General features: G+C 41.3%; 1 protein-coding gene across 6 annotated transcripts in view; it reads right to left on the bottom strand.

The window, feature by feature from the left end:
* sh2d3ca (SH2 domain containing 3Ca) overlaps nucleotides 1-21,733 on the bottom strand; it is a 58,249-nt gene extending 36,516 nt beyond the window's left edge. Inside the window, exons 1-4 of one of the 6 annotated variants that reach the window (XM_061061992.1) lie at nucleotides 21,378-21,733; nucleotides 19,970-20,257; nucleotides 18,886-19,384; nucleotides 14,550-14,589 (exon numbers count right to left, since the gene is read on the bottom strand). In XM_061061992.1, coding sequence (XP_060917975.1) covers nucleotides 14,550-14,589; nucleotides 18,886-19,384; nucleotides 19,970-20,257; nucleotides 21,378-21,396 — 846 coding nt within the window. In that variant the 5' untranslated portion in view covers nucleotides 21,397-21,733. Of the gene's footprint in view, nucleotides 1-4,231; nucleotides 4,857-14,549; nucleotides 14,590-16,808; nucleotides 16,904-18,885; nucleotides 19,385-19,969; nucleotides 20,258-21,377 lie in introns of those variants that run through there. The other 5 variants (XM_061061993.1, XM_061061994.1, XM_061061998.1 and 2 more) reach the window with 5 other exon arrangements.
* Between the last annotated feature and the right edge of the window lie 675 nt (nucleotides 21,734-22,408).

Below are 22,408 nucleotides of genomic sequence, written 5' to 3'. Positions count from 1 at the left end.
ACACACACACGGCTGCCCTTCACACTGTGTGCCAGAGGGTGTGACAGGCAGGCACGCCAGAAGAGGATTTGTGGTGAAAAGCTTTGGGGAGCAGGGTGAGAGGGAGAGGGAGATAGGAGGAGTGGAGTGGAGGGGATTACATGGTGAATATTTCAATACTAAAACATACCAATTGGCTTTGGTTAAGACAGACAGCTACACACGCACGCACACATCAGGGCATTAGCAGGGCCATATCTTCTACAGCTAGCTTAGCAGGGACTAGACAGAAAGTGGGGTGATGGGTAAAGCTCGTACAAAAACCCCTGCCGGACTGCCCTCCCTGGGGATCTGACTGACAGGCTGATTGCTGGTTAACCTGCTGTGACTGACTGAGTGACCAAAACCCACTAAGCCCCTCTTTATCTTTGAGAATAACATTTAAGAGGACACACAACATCAGACATCACTGAAAGCTGATACATATAATGACAATTTCTTTTTTTGGTACTGTAAACTAATAACATAGAAGAACTGACTCTCAGCTGTATTAGGGATGTATCGCATATATGAGGTACTACAGAAAGGACACACCAATGGTACCGTTCCAATTTCTGTTATTGAGCATGTGTGACCTGCTCTTGGGTATAGGGATGTGAAGTGCAGACGAGGCATCAGATGGGACATCGATGCAATAAAGCTGGCTAGTTTAATATATATGATGTGTTTGGTTCAGGGTTTCTTAAAGTTTTATTAAATTGAATTCTTTAATGATTAACTGTGTCTATATCTTTTTAAATGTCTATTTTAAAAGCGTGAGTTCATGAGTATTTATCATTTGATCAATAGAATACCAAAAAAATGGTTTTAACAGTACAATTTTCAACGCCATTACCATTTACTTTTACCTACTTTGATCCCCTCCAAGAACTGCATAATCAGCAGCTCATTTGCATTTGTCTCTTCTCATTCTATAATCAGAGGACCCTCTGAGCTTTGCACGTCACAAGCGTCCCTTGGTTACTGTAAACTAAAGGTTATCAGGACACTGTAGCCGCAAGGACACGCAATCAAGGTGAAAAACTTACTGCTTTTCCTGCTTTGGTAAGTTTCTGTGTAAACAAAAAAACAACAATATAATAGCTTTTAAATGTGTGTGCTTAGAAGGTAGCCTTTTTTTGGTGTTCAGAAACAACCGAATGTGCTGAAGAGGCTCTTTTGCCGAAACAGAACTTGTTTAACTGTGTAAATGGGACTGGGAGGCAGAGAGGTGCCATGTTGCTAGGTTCGAGGTCGACAGCAATGTTCCAGATACAGCCAGACTGCAGGAACACTAAAAGGACAGAGGGGCCGGCTGCTGGCTGGCATGATGGCTGCCACATGCTGGTCGGGTCAGCAGAGAATGAGACTAGGGAGTCGAGAGGATGGGAGAGAGAGAGAGAGAGAGAGAGATAGGGGGGCAGAGTAGGGGAGGAGGAAAGGGGAAGGAGAGAGAAAGTGGCTCGAGGGGGGGGGAGGAGGATTAACTTCCAAAACAATCAAAGTGCAGAATGGGGGATATACAGTATCTGTGTATTTGGTGCCCATGCAACTATCTCTGCATTTGTGTGCGGTGGATCAATTTGCGCGTGTGTGAGTGTATGAGTGCATTTTTTCTGGGGGGCTTTTGGGGGGTTTTAACGCTGCAGGAGGCCAGTGGACAGTTACACATTGTCCCAGTTACAGAGATATGCTGGAAGCAGTGGGTATAATGCAGACACAATGCTTCAATGCTTAAGCTGCGTGTGTGTCTGTGTGTGTGTGTGCGCGTGCATGTGTGTGTGTGTGTGTGTCGCATAGCTAGCATATTGCAGTCTAGACCAGGGGATCAAATGTAATCTCTCTGCACTGATACAGCTGATGAGCTCAGGTCACACAGCGCTGTCTCTTTGTCAACATCATCTCTACATCTCATCTGCAGGGTTAATAAACTATTCATAAATCAATTACAAAACATGTGTTTACAGTCCCTAACACTTTATTGGGACAATCATGATTCTAAAGCTTAACAATAAAACATTACAAATATACGTGGTCATTTTAGGTTTCGGGTTAAAGTGTTCTGTAGTGGGAGCAGATTTCCAGGCTGTATTTACTGAAAAATAAACAAACAACAACGAGATACTTTGAGTAAGTACTCTGAAAGCATTATCGTTTCGAGACATGTCATGTTTTTAAAATAGTTATTCAGTTTTTATAGGAAAATTGTTGCACACATGTTATCCTCTGGGTTTGTCATAAAGTATCTGGGATATATCTTTCTTTTCTTTTCTTGTCATACTTTATTTGATCTACATTATCTGACAGAAGGGTTTTTTTTTTTTCCTTCTTTCCAACTTAAAATTGGAAACACACACATAACGCACATGGTAAGGATCAAGATTGACATCAGTGTTATCTTCTGACTGTTCATAGTGTCACACAAAAATCTGATCATGAGTAATCCTCATGTATTCAGACAAAAAGAGCCCGAAATCAGAAATTGCCGTATCCCAGATAAAAGTAACTATGACAACAAATTGGTACTCATCGGAGTAAAAAAAAAAAAAAAAGTACAGACAAGAAATTGAATTTTCAGAACACCCAATGATGAAAGCTTCACTTCTCTGTTCAGGTTATGTGACAAACAGTATTGTGCCTGACAGGCCATGTTTAATTAGAATGGATTGAGGGGAATCAATGAGTCTATAGGGGGAAAAAAAAACTATTTGTGTACACAAACCCAAGTTGCAGGGAATTATTATTTTTTTTTTTTAACAATGGAAGGGATCCCACTTAACTCTAACCATTCACTGACTGCTAATTAATTTACCCCCCCCCCCCCCCCCCCGCTATCACACACACACAGCCCTACCACAAGCACCACTATAAACGACAGAATTAATTAAAATAACTTCATTAGTGTGAGCTTTGAAACACTTCACTCTTAACAAAGCAGACGCCTCAAAAACCTTAAAAGAGAGCCAAAGAGAGCCTCTCTCTCTCTCTCTCTCTCTGTATGTGTTTCTCTGACATGTCATGTTTAAGAACACAACAAGCAAAGTAATCCAGCAAAAAAAAAACACTGAAATCGTCTTATTGAGGAGTCGAGCCGCCGTGCAGGGACAATGTGGGACACGCCAACACAAAGTACAAGGATGACTGCCCTGAAACGCATGCATTCAAACTGTACAAACAAAAAAAGGACTCTGTGGCTTCCCAGTTTAAAGGCAAACTATAATTACAACAGCCGGCAACCAACAACGTGGCAGAGAGAAGAGAGAAGAAGTTGAATATATTCTACGACAGCACAAGCTCTTCAGTCTAGCACAGTCTCATAACCCCAGGCTATATCGCCTTCTGGTCTCTCAGAGTCTACTACTTCCCGCTATCCCATCTATTCACCAATTCACTAATTCTCCTCGGTTAGTGCTCACTTTTTTCTTTTGGAGGAGACTCATGTTTAGTGATATCTTACAACCTTTGAGCCTTCACAAACCTCACGAGAATAACAAACAAATACCCACAATCCCACTTAAACAAACTTGATTTTTTTTTTTTTTTTTTTGGTCCCTGGAAAGCTGACAGTCTCAAAACACGAGCTTTCTGCCATCAAGCACAATAGACACACTGAACGTACAAACTATACACACACGAAATAGACTGCGGGTGTCATTTTGTCCCAGGAATAAGGTCGGATATTAGGTTTCAAGCATGAAGCCAGATTTAGACCAAAGTAAAACCGATACAGTACGCTTCACTGTACTGTACCCTTCACTCGTTTCTCCCCTCTGAAAAGGAAACACTCATATAATGCATACTTATACTCCTTAACTCCCTTCTCCTCCCTCAAAGTTTCCCTCTGTCTCCCTCCGTGCTGTGATTTCACACAGTCCATCTGACACCCAAGTACTGTACAGCACCTATGATATCATCGGTCTGCCAGCTAGAGCAGGCAGCCTGACATTACTGGCTGCCGGCACAGGACGAGAGCCAAACCTCCCACGAATACACACAAGCACCCAAACCTACAGATATGCACACACACACACGTGCAGGGACCAAAATGTACGGAAACTTGGACAGTACGCAAAAACAGAAAAAGCATATGGTGTGCTGTGACATGTCATGTACTGGAAGCACTTTTTTTTTTTTACACACCAGGAGGCACAACACATACAAACATACAGAAACACACACACACACACACACACACACACAGATGCTAACTCACCTGCACCTGCATGAAAGATCCCCGGTAGAAGCAGCATGCTGCAGCCGACAGGGCACTCCACAGACTACACCTCTCCGTCATGGTGGGCACACACACCTTCCTCTGTTCTCCTCTTTCTTCAAATCTTCCCCTTCTCTCCTCTCTCCTTTTTCTTTTTCTTCTTCTCCTTCTTCTTCTTCTCCTCCTCTTTCTTGATCTGTCCTACTCTTCCTCGGGGTGTCTTGATGAGTCCTGTCCCACACCCGGGTCAGCCCTCCTCGCCTTCCTCTCTTCCCTCCTTGCCTGGCTAACAGCCCCTAAACATAGTGCCACCACTCCAAAAGACAGGCTACGAGCTAAACCGCTAACACCCAAAGCTACAGCTTGCAAGCAGCTGCTGGTGACCACATCAGCTTTTAGGCACGAGTTAGCCGCTAACAGCTGGTACTGATAACAGCGAGTGATACCACAGCTCTTGACATCTCTACTGCTGCCTCTTCCTCTGCCCTGCACCGGCTTCTGCTCTCGCTCTTACTGCACTTGCTGCACTTCACGCGGCTGCTAGGGATTACCTCATTGCTTGCTGATGAAAGGAGTGTGGGTGGGGGGAGGGCGGACCAGAGGGAGAGAGAGAGAGAGAGAGAGGGTGGGAGGGAGGGAGGGAGGGAGGGATGGATGAAGGGAGGGGGAAGCAGAGGAGAGAAGTGCTGTTGAAATTGCAGTCAGAAAACCCCACCCACCCCGCACCGAAGACCCCCAGCTCCAGTGCTGAGACAATGCTGACACAGGGGTGGAGGTACGATGGAGGGCAGGACAACACTGGTGAAAGTGAGAAAAGATGGGTGGGAAGGGGGAGTAAAGATAATTAAAAGATGTGGCGATGAATTAAGAAGACGCAGGGAGAAGGAGAGGAAAGAGGAGGAGGAGTGAAGCCTCCCAAAGGAATCCAACCTTTCTTTTACAATGAAAGGAACCCAACAGGGGTGCCCTCCAGACCCCCAAATCTCTACTACACACACACACACACACACACACACACACACACACACACACACACACACACACACACACACACACACACACACACACACACACACACACACACACACACACACACACACACACACACACACACACACACACACACACACACACACACACACACACACACACACACACACAAAAAAATGTAAATGCACCTTTATACCACCTACATTTTGACACACACACTACATTACGAGAGATAGCAAGAGCTACAGAGGTTTTGGTTCCTGTGGTGAAGTAATGTTATCCCTCTATTTGTGTGTGTGTGTGTGTGTGTGTGTGCGCAGCAGAATATAATGATGTGTCTCCTAAAAAGCTAGGCAGACTGCAGCTAGACAGCTCATTATAAGCTGAAACACACAGGCAGGTGTTTCAAGGATAACACAGTGTGATTTTCACCGGACCATTTCACATTTCTCACACAGGCGTGCGTGAGCGCGAGCGACACACACGCACACACACACACACACACAAACGCACACGCCGATAAAAGCACACATACCGGCAGAAAGAAGGCAGGAGGGGTGGGGCTCTGTCTCCAGAGGCCCCGAGTGAGTGACATCATTGAGGACGCTTCGCCATGGCAACAATGCGAGAGCCTTGACAGCATCCTAAATTCTGACACTGCATAAAGTCAGGTCTGCACCACTGCAGGAGAGCATAATGAAGGCAAGAAACCCATGGACGAAATGCAGAAAAGTCGAACGCAACATGCTTCTTCTTTTTTTTCTCGTCATTTACTTTTTCTTTAAGGTTAAATCTCTCAAATCACTCTGCTAATCAGCCTCTTGAATGCATGCTATTGAGTCACAGGCAAGGAGAAAAGGGGGGATAGATAAGGACCTACAAGGCATAGGATGGATTCATTAACCACAGCGTCTCTTCTTAATGTAATCTCAAACCATCCAGCGCTGGATTAGACAGATTACACAGTGGGGACACAAATAATCTCATAAGAGGGGCCCTGTGCTTTCCTTCCCCCCCCCCCCCCGATCCTCTGTAATACCTTGCCAAAACAATCCCAATGTACAGCGCGCTACATCTGGCTGCTTCACACACACACACACACACACACAAACATAACCCAGAGTACATGGTGTGTGGGAAACATATGCGACACACTGTATGGATGCAGAGTTAAAAACAGAAATCTTCCACTTTAGCGGCACAATTTCCAATGAAATTGGCAAAGTTAGGGACATTATTTACCCTCCAATAGGCCAAAATGAAAATGGACTGCACTTGAGGTAGCATTAGCTATAAGGCACTTTGTTTTGGAATTAAGGGAGAGCCCAAATCGTCGAATCTTCAACGATTCCTTTCGAGAGAGCCAAACAAGGATCAGTCCATTGCAGCTGTATGGGGGTGTCTAACGTCTATCTTTACATAGACATAGACTGTTTTCTCCAAATAATTCATGGCTCATAGCCTATCTTGGTACAAATATCAACGTATTAATACTTTTAATGCAGTTCTGAAAACCACTCATACTTCAATCTCCTTAGTGTGTGTATGAAGTCAGACCGAAGTATTTTAAAAAAGCAGCATGTCCATGTATTGAGAATTTCATTGGCTACAACAAAAGTCAGTCATCGGCACAGTTGCATTCAATTGGCAATCAGAACAGGGGCAGGAACCTCCTTTCAACTCAGGCTCTCATTGGCTGTTTTAGGCTCTAAACAGTGTGACAAAAGCTGGAATGAGGTGTCATCAAACGGCGAAACAGCAGAGGTAAATTTGAAGCAATCGGAGGATCTTTATGGATGTAATGTGTTTGGATCAAATCTTTAACTGGATCTGAATAATGGTAACTCGTTTTTGGTTAAATATTGTGTCGGGAGAGTACAGTAAATCTTCAAATGTTAAGTTAAAAGACAGTAAAAATCGTTGTTTCTTTGTCGGTGGTCGGACAGATGTGTAGATTGTGGCCGCTGTGGTCGTTGAATCTGCACACACGTGAGCTGTCAGTGTGTGAGCCTTCTGTATTGTAAATGTGCATGTGTAATATCATTATAAGGTCACCACAATAAAAGAGTGACAAAAATGATAGCTCAAATTCCTATCATAGAAAAATGTTATTCCAAGTCTAGAAGACAAACAGTTTAATGACGTGGTTAATGTCTTATGTTGAAAATGAGAATATGGATCGGTGCAAAAAAAACAAAAAAAAAACATTTGACGATCAGTCGACAATGGGCAAAATCTGAAGAATCAGAACATCTGATTATGTAAGTCCTTAGTCGGGGACAGGCCTATTTGGAAACATATCCTTTTTTTTTTTAATAATACACCTCCATCAAGGCCTATTTAAAGAAACATGCAAAAAGGAGCCTCTTGAGTCAATGGTTGAGAAGAAACCTGCATTCTGATTGCTTTAGTTTGTGTTTCCACATGTCATTGCACGTCCTCAGATGAATTAAGTGAAGTCAAACAGATATGAAAAGGCTGCTGTGCCGAGCTGTGACATTAAAAGCAACGCAACAGATTCAACTGAGTCACACAGTGTTCTCTGAAAATACTTGATACAGATATAAATATCTTCAGCTCTATGATATAACACTCAAGGGTAGGTATTCTGATGCACTGGTAACATGCTCTTTGTACTTTTATCCAGCAGCGAAGAAGAACATTGTCTTGAACTGAAATGACAGTTGACTACATTTATTGAAATGCCCATATACAGAAACTGTCAGCAGTATTGTCTATTCACAATGTCCAACTGTCCAAATCACACATACAATATGAATAACAATACAGTGAACATAACAGCCAGTAACGGTTGTCTATTCTTAAAACATCCATTTCCTTCATGGTCGTACAGTAATTCATCAAGACAATTAGCCAGACATTAAATCGATATAACTAAGTAAAGATCATGCACCAATGTCTTTAAACTGTTATTGTATAACTGAGATAAATGTGACAAATACACAATGTAAGCTGTTCAATCAATCCCTAACCTTTACTGCTATATATCATAGAAGACGTTTAAATGTAATAGACTGAACTTTCCTCACAGATTGAAAAAAATGATTGTTGAACTTTTTCCCCATTGTGGAGAGTCTCCTTCTTACTTTAGTGTCTTGTACATGTCATTCCCCCGAATGCTCTGCCGTTTTTCTTTTTCTTACTTTGTTTCAGCTACCATTAAAGTCATTTTCTTCAGAGATTTTGTGATTTCATTTTTTCCTGTCATTACTGATTTTGATACCTAGGCTTGGATATTGTCTGATACAAATTGTCCCTCCAACTATAGCTGACATTTTGCTAGCCTTGAAAAACATTACATTATCGGCAAGCTCCTAAACATTAGTATTTGTCATTACATGTAGGCCTACCTAAAACCGTTTTTTTTTTAAGGGGGAGGGGTAATTATTCATGGTATATATTAAACACCATGCTCACTAGTACCTGACACCATATTTTGGGCAGTATCAAAGGCTGATACAGATAACAACACTAACAAAGTTTGTCCCGATAATAATGAAATCGATATCCCTGTGCCCATACTGGTATATATATCTAATCAGTATGGTGATCATGTATACAGATATCAGAATACAGATGACTATACGGATGGACACACGTGCAGATGATAAGTATGCATGATGATAAATATACATATATTAGTATAGATACCAATTTCAGTATTGTACTGCATAACGTGACAACTCTTTTCCTTATTATTCACTGATAAACAAAATGTGTTTACAGTTGCCTGTCCCCAATTTTCTTCATTTTTTTCAGTTAATCTCTCTTTTTTTCCGATTATTTTCTTTTTCTTTCCAGCAGTCCCCCAGCTCCTCACTCTCTGTTCTCTCTAATACAACCTTTCTCCAACCCTCCTTATCACCACGCGCCTCCCCTCGTCTCTCCTCCTTATCCCGACCTCTCATCACTCGCCTCACCTCCTTCCTCCTACCTCCAGTCTCTCCCCCCCCCCCCCTCTCTCTCTCTGATCCATGTCTTTCCCTGTCTTCTCTCCTCTGTCCTTTCCCTCTCCTCTGTGGCCATCCCCTCCACACTTCTATCTACACATCTCCTCCCCTGCTCGGAGGCGGTCTTCAGTTAAATATTAATTAGTGAGCCTTTTCCCGCAGGCTGATAGGGAGCACAATGGAGAATCCCTGCATGTGGCTGCAAGCATCCCACTAATGAAAGGAGTGAGTGTGTCTGTGTGTGTGTGTGTGTGTGGGAGAGAGACACACACAGAGATAGAAGGAGAAAGAAGACAGCAAGAGTGTGAGTATAATGTGTGTGTGCATGTGTGTGAGAGATGAAAAGAGCTACAGCAAGGGCAGATGAAGATTAAAAGTAGACACATATCTCTGTGTGTGTGTCTGTGGGCATGTGTGCGTGTCTAAAAACAAAGACTGGGCTCCGTTGTGAGTTGGGGGGGCTACTGCTAATGATCTGTGTGTGTGTGTTTGATTGTCATCAGTGTGTTTTCACAGGGCGGACCCTTTTCACCGACTGGTTAATCCGTATCGAACCAGCAGATATGGCTTTCAAAGCCCGTTTGAAACATCAGCAGCAAGAGAAAGAGGCCTACTGGAGAGAGAAAAAAAAAACGATGACTCTTCTCCCACAGACGTGCAAAAAATATTCATAAAGGTGTGAAATTGTGCAATTACAAATCAGCTGTCCTTCTTTAATCGCATTAAAACGGCTTAACCTTACACAAATGTGTTGCTGTAGCAACAAGGCACATCTTCAGCGTGAAGAAAGCAGTGTGTAATACAGTCTTCAAGAAATCAATGTGTCATTATTCTCTACTTGTGTTTGGCTTTGTGGTACAAGTATGCTGACCTTGAAGACAGTGAGAGAAAGAAAAAAATCAAAGAAACACCTGAGGATATAAAAGCCTTTCAATCAAGAGAAGAGCTTTTTTTTTTTTTCTCAATGACATTCAGTGAAGCAAATTTCAAATGAAGTGTCATCAGTCTATGCTGTTGCACCTCTTTGATAATGCAGTCATCCTTTATCTTGCATGTGCCATCAACACTTTTTGAGACTGTTCTCCCAACATATCATAATGTAGTTTTCATCTGTTTTATGGTCGCAACACCAGGAGTTCAGGTATCCAGCACTGCACCGTGAATCACATTTAAAAAGGCAACTGGACAAGGAGACATTAAAAGTACAAAGCCAATTAGCAAAGTGCGCTTGCTGGGAGTCAGCATTTTTAGGCACATAATTGGCATAGCTTCAGAGATGGCACTGTCCTTCAGTCTGTTGGTGAGTCACTATGGTCAACAGTTTCTAAATTGGATACATTTGATAAATGAATTATGTTTTCCCCGGGCAATTAATCCTACTGACTTTGGTAGTTTTCTGGGTATGCTTTAGCACCATATTCTGCTTGAAGTATAAACATATGAAACATTTTAACCATTTTAACATCTTAAAATGACATCCAAATTTGCAACTGAATTTCTTAGGCTCTAGAGGATGAAGCTATCCGACTTTGATGATCCAAAGACTTCCAGGCCCTCATGCGGTTGACATGCTAACAACCGAATGTTAGCATGCTAACACTTGTAGCTAAACCCCCTTTTACACCACACGTTCAAGGCAAGACTGTTACCCCTCTGTTATGCTTCACTGTATGTGTAAAAAGAATAACGGAAGAGTCGTGGGGGCGAACAAAGAGAGCGGAGGAGCAGCTGCAGAACTGTTGTGAAACAAGGGTTTAACATTCAAACAGGGTAAACATTACTGCTAGCATTGTCGCTGTTAGATTTAAGTGTTTGTACGTTAACCGGCAACGCTGAATAGATTTAAGTGTATCAATACATAAACTTGACGATGACACTGTGTGTTAAGATATAATGATTTAAGGGTTGCATTTTAAGGTTGTTTTGTTCTTTTTTTTCACTTCCTGAATGTCAAATAAGTCAAATCTTCCAGGCAACTAAATGTGCCACAAAAACATATAATGTGTATTTGGGCCTTTTTTCTAATTGACGCCAGAAATTCAGTGTTTCCATATGAGATGCAAATTTATTTTTAGACAACACACTGGAAGTTATAGACTGTATAAAAGCAGTTTAGCAGTTATGTCTCTGTGTTTTAGTCTTTGTCAGTCTGTCTGCACAATGAAGGAGCAGTAACTGAAGACTGTGTTACTGTGGACCAGCCCTGACAGTTTACACCCCCTCTCATTTACAGAGGCGCCACATTAATTCAATCCACTGTAAAAGTCACACACACACGCACACACACTTACATGCACCCACAGGGCACTGCCTTAATTTAATCAGGGCGCACAGAGACACATACAGATTTTAGATATTCAAACCATTGCCATAATCACACATGCAGCACAGCATAGACACACAGCTGAGACCCTTCCCCGACAAACACACACACACGCACAGAGTGTGCCAGACGCATGTTAATAAACCACATATGAACCAAACAGTTTCACCTCCCCCCTCCTGCCCCCAGCCACCCTTTTCTCAAATTAGCACCAAAACCATTAAATAAGACAAAGCAGGGCTGGAGGCGAAAACAAAATGCACATGATCATAGAGCAAGACACCACAAACATAGGCCACACCTCAACACACACTTTTAGAAACAAGCTCATAAATGTTGCTATTTTTTTTTTTTTACCGTAACATAGCATCATCAGCTAAAAGCAAAAAACACTTCAGAATTGCTTTTCAGCATTTTTCATAAAGTCACAAAACAAAAACAGGGGATATGGCTTGATCAGTCATGCGTTTACATTAAAAATGAATGATGATTGATATTTTATGGTAAGGCAAACAAAAGATGGATAACTGGACCTGCATGTGTTGGGGCTTTTTCTACAGATTGTTTATTTGTTTAGCACAGAAATTATGTTTTTTTTCCTCTGTCTCACTTTGAATCAGATATGCAATACAAAAAAAAAGACAACGTGTGTGTGTGTGTATGTAAAAGAGAAATTGTGCACGTGTGTGAGTGTACACATGTGACACACTGAGGGCAGAGTCCCTGGCCCTCGTGGTCTCTCCCATTAGAACAGGGAACACCGAAGCACACTCCTGATTTAAACATCAGCTGTCATAAATATTTTAGAGAAATGGAAGGAGATGGAGGGACCGCCAGCAGCTTTCAGGGAGTGGGTGGGGCTGCAAGTGGTGGTGGGAGGGGTCTAATTTGGCCTGTGAGTTAATAAAGAAAGGAAGTTCCGAGTATTTGCGGCGAGGAAATGCATTTGAAAAACAGTGACTTTTTCATTGTTTTTTTCAAATGTATCAAATGTTTTATGTATGATTATGAAGTCCATGTTTAAAGCACTCTGTCACACATAAACATTACAGAACATCGTGTTTAAAGCCGCACATATTTGCACAAACTTACTTAAAATGAAGATGACAGGCAACATTTAGTGTTAGTGGACTAGTTATGGTATTAAGTGCTTCAGGGATAAATGCAAAGTATATTGTGAATAATTCCCCATCAACCTGAATGCCTACAATTATGCAGCAATCTTACCAAAAAGCTCCATATAATCAGACATAATCTAGAACTTCTATTGCTATTTTTAAAGCAGTAATTTCAGCTCTCAAATTAAAACATTTGACTCCGTAATTGATTGACAGGCTCTGATGCAAAGCCGGGATTCCCCAGTATTTTCGGGGAGGGGGGAGGGGGCTGAATTACCTCACCTGAAGTAAAGCCTTCATATAACTTTAATACACTTCTATAAAATATATAAAACATAACCCTTGAAGGAAAAGAGCTGAGGCAACATTCTTCTCAGGCTCGTATTTTGCATTATGCATTCAATCTCAGAACCAGTCAGCTATAGTCTGACAAATATTATATTCCTCGACAAACAATAGCCAACTTTTTGGCGTAGCTTTGCAATAAATAACTTCAAGCTAAGACGTCCCTCCTTTCTGCATTGTTTACAGTATATTTAGGAACTCAATACCCAAGAAAAAGTCCATCCCTACAGATATGTCCACATTACCCTGAAGGAGCGTCTGTTCACCTGTTTCTGAAGAGTCTCAGTTGAACTGTAAATAGTGAGTTCCACAGAGGCTTCACTCTGGCTTACTTCAGCATTTTAAGTCTGATTTACTTGAAATGGAGGGATCTTTAATTTGCCAAATAATATAATATATATAATTGCAAGATTTTGCACTGCCATGTGTGCGTTCCTCCTACTTTTGCTCTCACAGTACATGGACAGTATTTTTTGAATAGGCTGCTACTTAATAGGTCAAAACTAATCGGACTACAAACATACATAAAAACGGAAAACCACAACACTTTCCATTCTTTAATCCAGACCCCATAAATAAAGATTCAACTCTTTTCTGTGAATAGAGATTCCAATCTACTAAATATGTGTAGGTTAGTTTTACACAGCTGTAAAACTAGCCTATATTAACTTCTCTATAATACTTTTTTTTCCCTTTTGGGCTGTCATTAAAATAAATGAAGTCAAACCAAACATACTGAGCCAGGAAGTAGAGTGAAGATATTATAAAAGTGTCTCATTTATTTGATGTTGTTCTGCTTTGACTGTGAAATCGAAACACGGGAGGCTGGAATTTAACTTCAGTCAATTTGTTGTGGCTGGATATGTTTGTTTTACAAAAGTAAATAGGTCAGGGTCATAGGAGAAGGCTTTTACCACCTTGACTGTGATGTATAATCAATAATAAAACAGATCCCAGGAGCTCAACAGTTCACTTCAGTCTTCCCTTCCCTTCCCTTCTCTCTCTCTCTTTCTTCCTTCATTATTATTCAGTTTTTTTTATTTCATTCCTCAACTTCCCTCTTTTGCTCTCAGTTTAAAGTCCACTATCTTTCTCCTGTACACAGGAAGTCTGAATCCCCATCATGTATCTCCGAGATCAGGAAACAGCTCGTCTAACACAAACAGCGCTCTGATCTCACAAGAGTTCACATCTCAAGATTACGGCCCCACCTGCTGGCTGCAGCACAGACTGCATGCTTCAGCTGTGCAATGCTGACTTCAGCACTAACACTCCACATTTAATTATCTAAATACAAGACTGGCTGCATAAGGATAAATACAGAGTGAGCTTGCAGAATGTGGCTCAACTGTTTAACCAGACAATTTATATCTGAGGGGTACAAAAAAGAATCTCGTTTAAAAATATGGCATAAAGGATGGACTTCAAACAGTTTCTAAGCTGGGTGCACATAAAAACTTTAAACTTCCTGGAATCTTAGGTATCACAAATATTAAACAGTATATTTTAGAAGACAGACACACATACTGTAGAAAGCAGACATGACACACACCTGGACAAAGTAGACTTACCTGGACATACTCAGTCTGGCTCTCAGCTGGCTCCATATTGCTAAAGAAAAGAAAACAGAAAAGGGAGGGAAGAATAGATGAGAGAGGGCTTATCATTGGTCAACGCAATAACAGAAAAAAAGGCTGTAAACCTCTATTGAAACCCTCTCTTGTGTTTGATGTGGTAACAGGTGCACTGCATGTTACTACAGACATAAAAAACCTGCCTGTTTTCCCATGACCCATTTCTGCAGCAGCCTCTCCTGTGAGTAAAATGTTGATGCAGCAGTCATGTAAAACAGAAAGATAACAAACCCCACTGAGCATCTAAGGTTGCTGAATTTGAAGCTGGCCTCTCAAACCTCCTGGGCGCGATAACTCACACTTTCACACTCATGATGGATCCGGATCATGTGTCGAAACCCCCCCGCTGTGCTGCAGTCTTGGGAGCCATATAGCACTGCGCAGCTTTGTGATATGGAGCGGGCGTGAGCTAAAAGGGGGCTATTACACCCCCTAGACAAGTTTAAAGATCAATCAGCGCAGATCCCAATTGCATGATGGGTCTCACAGGGCCCAGAGCAAAGCCTTGTTACACATGACCACAGAGAGGCTGGATCAAAGGGTGCCAACATGGCAGTCAGCAGGCTCGGGAATGTTAATAGGTCCCACAAGAGGAGCTTTACAAACCCCTCCCAAGCTGAGCCTGTGCTGGTAGTTTGAAAAAAAAAAAAGGTTGCGCAAATGAAAGATATTTGCCTCCATAATTTGCTCTGATAACATCAGTATTCATCTGGAACAGAGTGTAACTGAACTGAGTACAAAAACATACCAATCATACATGAGGCTCTGAGAACAGTCAGAACATCATCTCGGACGAAGGCAGACTCTAGAGCTACAGTTATTGTCACACGGGCTATTTGGATAAAACGGTCCTTGTTTAAGCTTTGAAATGATGGAAATTGTTGAAACTGTTGCTCCACACAATCATATTAATTCAAACCTTTATTAAAATCCTAATTTAAGCCTTAAAGCTCATTGAGAAAAACCTGTATTCGCAAAATTAGCAGGATGCAGAAAAATGCACAATCAAACCAAATCAAAAAAGGTCAATCACTCAGGTAAAGTGGTTGGAGATGATGATCTTGGATTTGCGGAAAAATTAGAAAGTGGATCTTGGGAATGTGCTGTTAACAATTGTTTAAAAAAACTTTAGGTAGATTTTCACATTCGGGAAAAAAAAACCTCTCATATGACTTGGGTTGGCTTTCTTATGTGAACCTACTTGCAGGTGTTTCTGTTCCTCTGTGTTTTTATTTGATTTCTAAAGAAGTTTCGACCGAAAATTCTCCAGGTAAACGAAGCATGTGGTAAAGGGTACTAATCCATTCGCTGCACCTGAACACCAGCACATTAAACTAGAGATGTTGTACAGTGTTAAGCTCATGAACACCTAGCTCCTGAAATAATTACACAAAATAACCACCTAAATATGAAAATAAATAAATAATGCATTCATAAGAATAGGCTTCATTGTCTATTTATAAGATGAATACTTTGTATTATATGGTGAAAAGATCTCTTAGGTTGTCATACATTGTACATTTTTGTAAAACTCTAAGAGCAACCTGTGTTTTGGGACTGTTTTCTTAAATTGACACCGAATAAAGTTGCAATGAGTCATTTAATTGTCAATAAAACTGCAGGTCATTTCCACGGCTTTTCATAATTATTATTATTTTCTCTGTGAAATAAAACAAAAAGTCAAAATTGCTGCTGCTGATGCAATTTCTGTCCATCAATCAGTCAATCCATACACTCACTGTTTTGTTACAACTCGAGCTGAACGTGAGTTAACTTCCAAGTTCCTCATAAAAATAACATGACAGCTCTTCAGTTAAGAGTCAAAACCTACACCAGCCACCCAAAGGAACCACCAAAACTGTCTGAGAATAAACTTAAATTGGTTTTCAGGCACAGAAGTGAAGAGCTGCACTTTGGACAGAATGAGAATTGTTGGGGGGAAATGGACAGAGTCAGAGGTCTGCAGGAGCTGTGATTTAAGGCTGAACAGACGGACAGAGAGCAGAGACAGCTCTTTGATGTGAACATACTGGACCTGCACTTCAACATACAGTTACATTTCCCACGGTCCCTGAGCTGAACTAATGGGCTGATGCTGCACTACACACAAGCATGCACATATGTGCGGTGCAAATCCCGCTGTAACACGATACACACACTCTGCTATCATGCATAAGGGATATTGGAGGTAGAGACCTTGGGATGCCATGGGAAAGCAGCGAGGAAATGCAATCTGCTCGGCTGAGAGGAGAATGAGGAGGAGGAGGAGGGCACATTTTCCCTCACTCTCTTCGAAAAAAAGTTCGGACCTTTTTTTGACTACCCAACTACGAAGTTATGAAGCAAACAAAAAGAGAGCACACAAAGGCTTATTATATATGTCTCCTGTGTGTCAGAAAAGGTCAATGCGAAATAAAATAACGTCACATCAACAGTGCGGCAGCTTTCGAGCGCATTCAAATCAATAAAAGTAATCGATTTTACCTACAGACTTTAAAAAAAGTGAAGTGATGAATCCTGTTTTCGTCTCAGCCCACACTCATCGTCTCGGACAAGTCCTAGTGTCACTCCACGGTGAGATCGCGGTGGAAAGTCCACATTTCCCTGTCGTAGAAGTTAACACCCCCACTTACACTCCCTCCTACCTTACACGGAACAGCAGGGCCGGATTCATCCATTTCTGAGGCCTAGGGGCAAAACAAATGTCCAGCGTCCCACCCCCTAAATGTATAGGCCAAATTTTCCTTTGCTGGAATAAAGTCTCTCTCGTTGATTCTTTATCACTCTAGGAATTTTCAACTCAGCTAATGTAGTGGTTTGATCAATTAATGATCAGTAAACAGTACAACAATTTAAAATACTCCATACAAGTAGGTCATTATTCAATATTATACATATCATGCAAATGACTGTCAACACTGATGAAGTTATGTTTAAAACATTTACAGTAGCCTTTACTTAGAGTTTTAAACTTTTTTTTTTTTTCTATAATAGGTGTAATGGCCCTGACACACCAAGAAGATCGTCCTAGTTGGACCGTCGGTGAGCGATCGTCACCCTAATTTTTTGCGGTGTGTCCGGCTCGGTCGGCACGATGGTGAGAGGAATTTCTCTGATTGGCTGTTCGGAGGTTTCATTTATCTCCAGCTCTCGACCACAGGTTTCAGGAAAGCCCCTTGAGCACGCCGCTGTAGTATCCATCCTTTCACCCATTAGTGCAGTTTCTCCTTATTTGTCGCCTCCACCTCTTCTTTTCTTTTTCCACTAAAAAGACCAACGGTTGACGACGCCAGTGCCATTTTCAGACATTATTCTCGATTAGTAGGCTATAATACGAGTGGTACGCAACAGCAGTGTGAAAAAGGTCTTCTCGTATCATAACAACATAATACCGCCGCCTGCTGGCAAGCAAAGTTATTTCCTCTCTTGCATGCGCAGAATGCACGTTGTGGTTGGCCGTTGGCTGTAGTCTTTGCGATGTGTTCAAAGTGCAACTTTTTGGCCAAGACAAAGGCATCGTGAGGCAATGTGAGGCGACGCCACAGTCTGCCTTTGTCGCCACTAGTTCTTTGCCATCTGCTTTGTGTGTCAGGGCCTTTAGAGGTAACATGTTTGTTGGGCTCTGCAATAATTAATTAAGTAGAACAGGAAAAACATTTTTATTACTTCCTTTGAAATTTCATGTCACTGACACGGAAGCTTCAGTGTTTAGCCAGCTCTGCATCAGTCTTGAAAACCTTTCTGCGCTCTAACCTCTCTCCATTTAAAAAAAAAAAAAAAAAAAAAAAAAAAAAAGCATCACCAATATTTATCTTTTATTTTCTGAGGCTTTGTGAACTAGTTTGCGCACCATTCTGGACCGGACTGAAACTGTTTCGTTGTTGTCAGAGAAGCCAGCACTTTACAGCATGCCTCCTTAATGTGTAATGATATAGTAGGTCATTTTATGATTTAGTCTTACATATTGCTCCTTTAAGAAAATGCAATTCGGGTTCTGTTTTGATCCTTGTCAAAAGGGCCCACAGTTCAGGAAGCAAGCAGGAGCCACCTCATGATCTTAATCCAGACAAATGACACTCTGCTTTGGTATTGCACGATTCTAAACTACAAACAAGTTGACCGTCTAAAAAGTAGAGGTTAGGGTGTGTTTTCTTTATTAACTTTGATTAATATCATTAAAACTTAAATTAGCTCAATAGCAAGTGGCAGAGTGAACAAAGAAAGTTTGTGATCTCCTTAACCTTCCCAAAAATGAATGAGAGAAGAACATTACCTGCTACTGTTGTTGAGGTGTTGGTTTCCTCTGTCTACCCCTTGTGTCTGCTTTAAATTCTCTGCCTCCTCCTCTGGCTCGAGTGCAGGCCTGAGATCTAGACCATCATCCCCATGATCCTGGGTCTGATCATTCTCCTCACAGGGTACAGGTTTTGGAGCCTCCTCAAGCCCTTGCTTGACACAGGTCACAGGTTGAAGAGCAGCACTTGAGCCACCAGATGGAGACAAATCTTTACCTGGAACTTCAGGCTCAGAGATGACGCTTGGGGTTTTTGTGATTTTAGTTTCAATTGAAGGCTCATGTTGGGTATTTGGATCACAGAGATAATTTTGGTGAGACCCAGGTTCAGCTCTATATCCAGGGCCATCCTCGGCCTCTTTTGATGACGTAGCTGTGATCTGGCATTGCTGACGAATTTGGCCACATGCAGGTCGCTGGCTTTGACTTCTGCTGATGTTGCTCTTCTCTTTACTCTTCTTACTGCTGCCTGTGCCTCCTACAGGTGCAAAAGAAAAAAGGTTTTGTGTTGGTGGAAATTGTTGTCCTATTTCCGGACCTTTCCCACAAACCAAAGTGATGTCACCCTTTGGTTTCTGAAGAGGGGTTATGAAGCCCAATGACGTGTATCTAGCTCATCTAGCTCATCTAGCTCTAGTTTATCCCAAACAATCAAAACAACACACACAAAACTGACAGAAGGCGCAGGTCAGCCTCCTTGCAAACAGCTACAACACGCTCACCTGTAATTTAAATTTTCCACAACCCTTATTATGCCTTATTATGCATAACTCTAAGCCTTAATATAATAAAAAAAGATGAATTATAAAACACTGTTTCCTGTGTACAGTTCTTATCGATAAACACATGAGTTATAGAGACCAAAACCATTGTTTGTACTAGGCTGTAAACCTGTTTATTTCTGCTGTAAATTCATACATCTTAATATGAGTTCTAATGGGGATTTTAGGGTTTTGCAGAAAGAGGACCCATGAGGAACTTCAGTTTTCTGCTCTTCTGCATCGACTTTATTCCCCAACTCAGATATCATTCAAGTCTAGATTAGAACTTCTGTCACGTTTACCTTTATCACTCTTGTCTTTCTTCTTCCTCAGTAGCCGTGGCAGCGTCCCCATGTGCGTGTAGCTCTCACTGGAGCGGACGTAGCTGGAGGTGCGAGGGCGTACGACATCCATGTCGTCCACTGTGGTCTCGACAACTGGAGCAAGGCTCGCTGCGGCGACAGAACCACAAAATTCAGTGCCATCCTTCAGCTCTGATCCAGCTCCCTCTTTGGACTTGGACTTTGCGTCTGATTTTTCAGTGGAGCGGCGGAAAGTGAGGTTGGTGAGGCTACCAAACCATTTGAAACCTAAAACAGAGAAGAAGAAAATGTTTAAAATGTGGTAAAAAACAATTCAGTTTATGCTGTTTTAATAGTGGATGTTTCTGAGTCTTCATTCTTCATATTGATAGTTGTTCTGCACTACACTCTAATTCTTACGACATTTTTAAGTGGTTGATCAAATGTTATTCCTTTTAGATGAAAGAACATGTGAATAGAGCTGGTATTTTTTTCAAGGAGAAAACTGAAATTATCAGGAACCTGGTAGAACAAAAGCTGAATCAAACAGCTGGATAGTCAGATATGAAGAGAGCAAACCAAACTTTGCCGCCTTACTTCTCTTAACTCTACATTATAGTGTGTGTTTTTTCAGTCATGCAACAGAACAAGTTAAAGTTAGCAACACAAGGGTTACACCACATATTTCTGTTCGGCTAAAATAAGCAAACTACATTTTCTTGTGAACTCATGAGATCTTAAACAAGCCAACATAACATATTTGTCTGAAAGTGTTTAGTTTATAGTGAAATTACTTCAAATGAATTGATGTTTCTCAAATTCCTATGATGTGTGTTATTTGAAAAAAAAAAAATTATAGAGATACGTTTATACCAGTTGTGTTTTAACTTGTTGTGCTGGCCCCTAGTGGACAAGAACAATCAATACATGCTGCTTTGATTTGAACATTTTAAAACGTCTCTTTCTGCCCAGTTCTTGATTTGGGTTTAATTACAGGACTTAGTTTTTAATGTATTATCATCATGATTAGGTTGTCTTTGTTTTTCCACTTACATACAAAAACTGCTTTTTTTTTACAAAACTCATAGTGTATATTGAATCATATAGTTTATTTAGCAATCACATTGCAAGAAAAAAAAAACTTCTTGAACTGTATTCAACTTAGGTTAATTTTGTGCATTTCATTCAAATTCAAATTCATTTCAAAACAACAGTCAACACAGGTTGACCTAAAGGCTCACAGCCTGGCTGAGAGAATGTGTAAAGACATAAAAAAAACAAAGTTCAGCTGCTCTACATACACACACACACACACACACACACACACACACACACACACACACGCACACACACACACACACACACACACACACACACACACACACACACACACACACACAGAACTTACTCAGTTTTCGTAGGCTCATGTTGTGGCTGTATAACAACAGCTGCAGGTGGCTGACAGATGGATCATCTGAGAGGAGATGCAGTGAAACAGACAGAAAAAGAAGAACCTGATAGGGAGGATCACTCGATGCTCAGAAAGCCAAACCTCAAACCACGGTTCTTCTCTGCGGGGAAAATGCTGCACACAGTTCGAGTGTGCGAGAAAGAGACCAAACTTTGAGATGCGAGGCAGCAAGAGGAGCAGGGCAGAACGTGACACTTCCTGTGTGAAGCCGAGATGAGCAATGGTGAGAGCTCATGAAAACATGAGACAAGATGGCAGGGGCTGAAAGGGTGAGATAAAAAAAAAAAATGAATAAATTAAACATGAGAGTGCCCTATAGCAGGAAGTGCTGATGTGATAGATAGAGTGGTGATGGAAACTGTGACAGTTGTAATTACAGTGCTGATAAGTGACTTTTGTCCCATTGAAATGAAAAGGCTGGTCATAAAATCAGCTTTGATATCATTTATTACTCACAACTAGGCCTTCTTTTATCTCCCCCAATGCATTTCATACACAGAGTTCATCTTGATTAAGGTAGATGTTCTTAATCTCTCATTACGCTCCTGCACACATGGGGAATAAAGATAATGTACAGTAGGTCTATATTTTAAGAAGAAATGAAAGAGTCTGGCCTGATTCAAATAAACATTTATGTCATGCTTGTGATAAGTTTATCGTGTTTAAATGAAGGTCTTTCATTCAAGATATTCCTCGTGTTTCTGGAAACACTGGTTGCAAATGGCTCTTTGTGTTTTAACCGCTGACAAACTGTGACTAACTTGCACATCAGCAGCGCATGCAGTTTGTTAATGTGTTCTCTACACCTAACCTTATTGTGGAGACGAAGGCTGGTCCTAAAAAAAGAGGCCGACAAAAAGTTTCAGCATCCTGTCTTTTACCAGCGGTCACGGTATGGTTTCTTTGCAGCAGCTGTTACACTTCTGCAAATCCTAACCACAACACAGTAAAACAATATTCACAGAATT

This window comes from Labrus mixtus, chromosome 17 (assembly GCF_963584025.1).
Source record: "Labrus mixtus chromosome 17, fLabMix1.1, whole genome shotgun sequence".
In the NCBI taxonomy this organism is placed as follows: Eukaryota; Metazoa; Chordata; class Actinopteri; order Labriformes; family Labridae; genus Labrus; species Labrus mixtus.
This window is presented reverse-complemented; position numbering and strand designations above follow the sequence as displayed.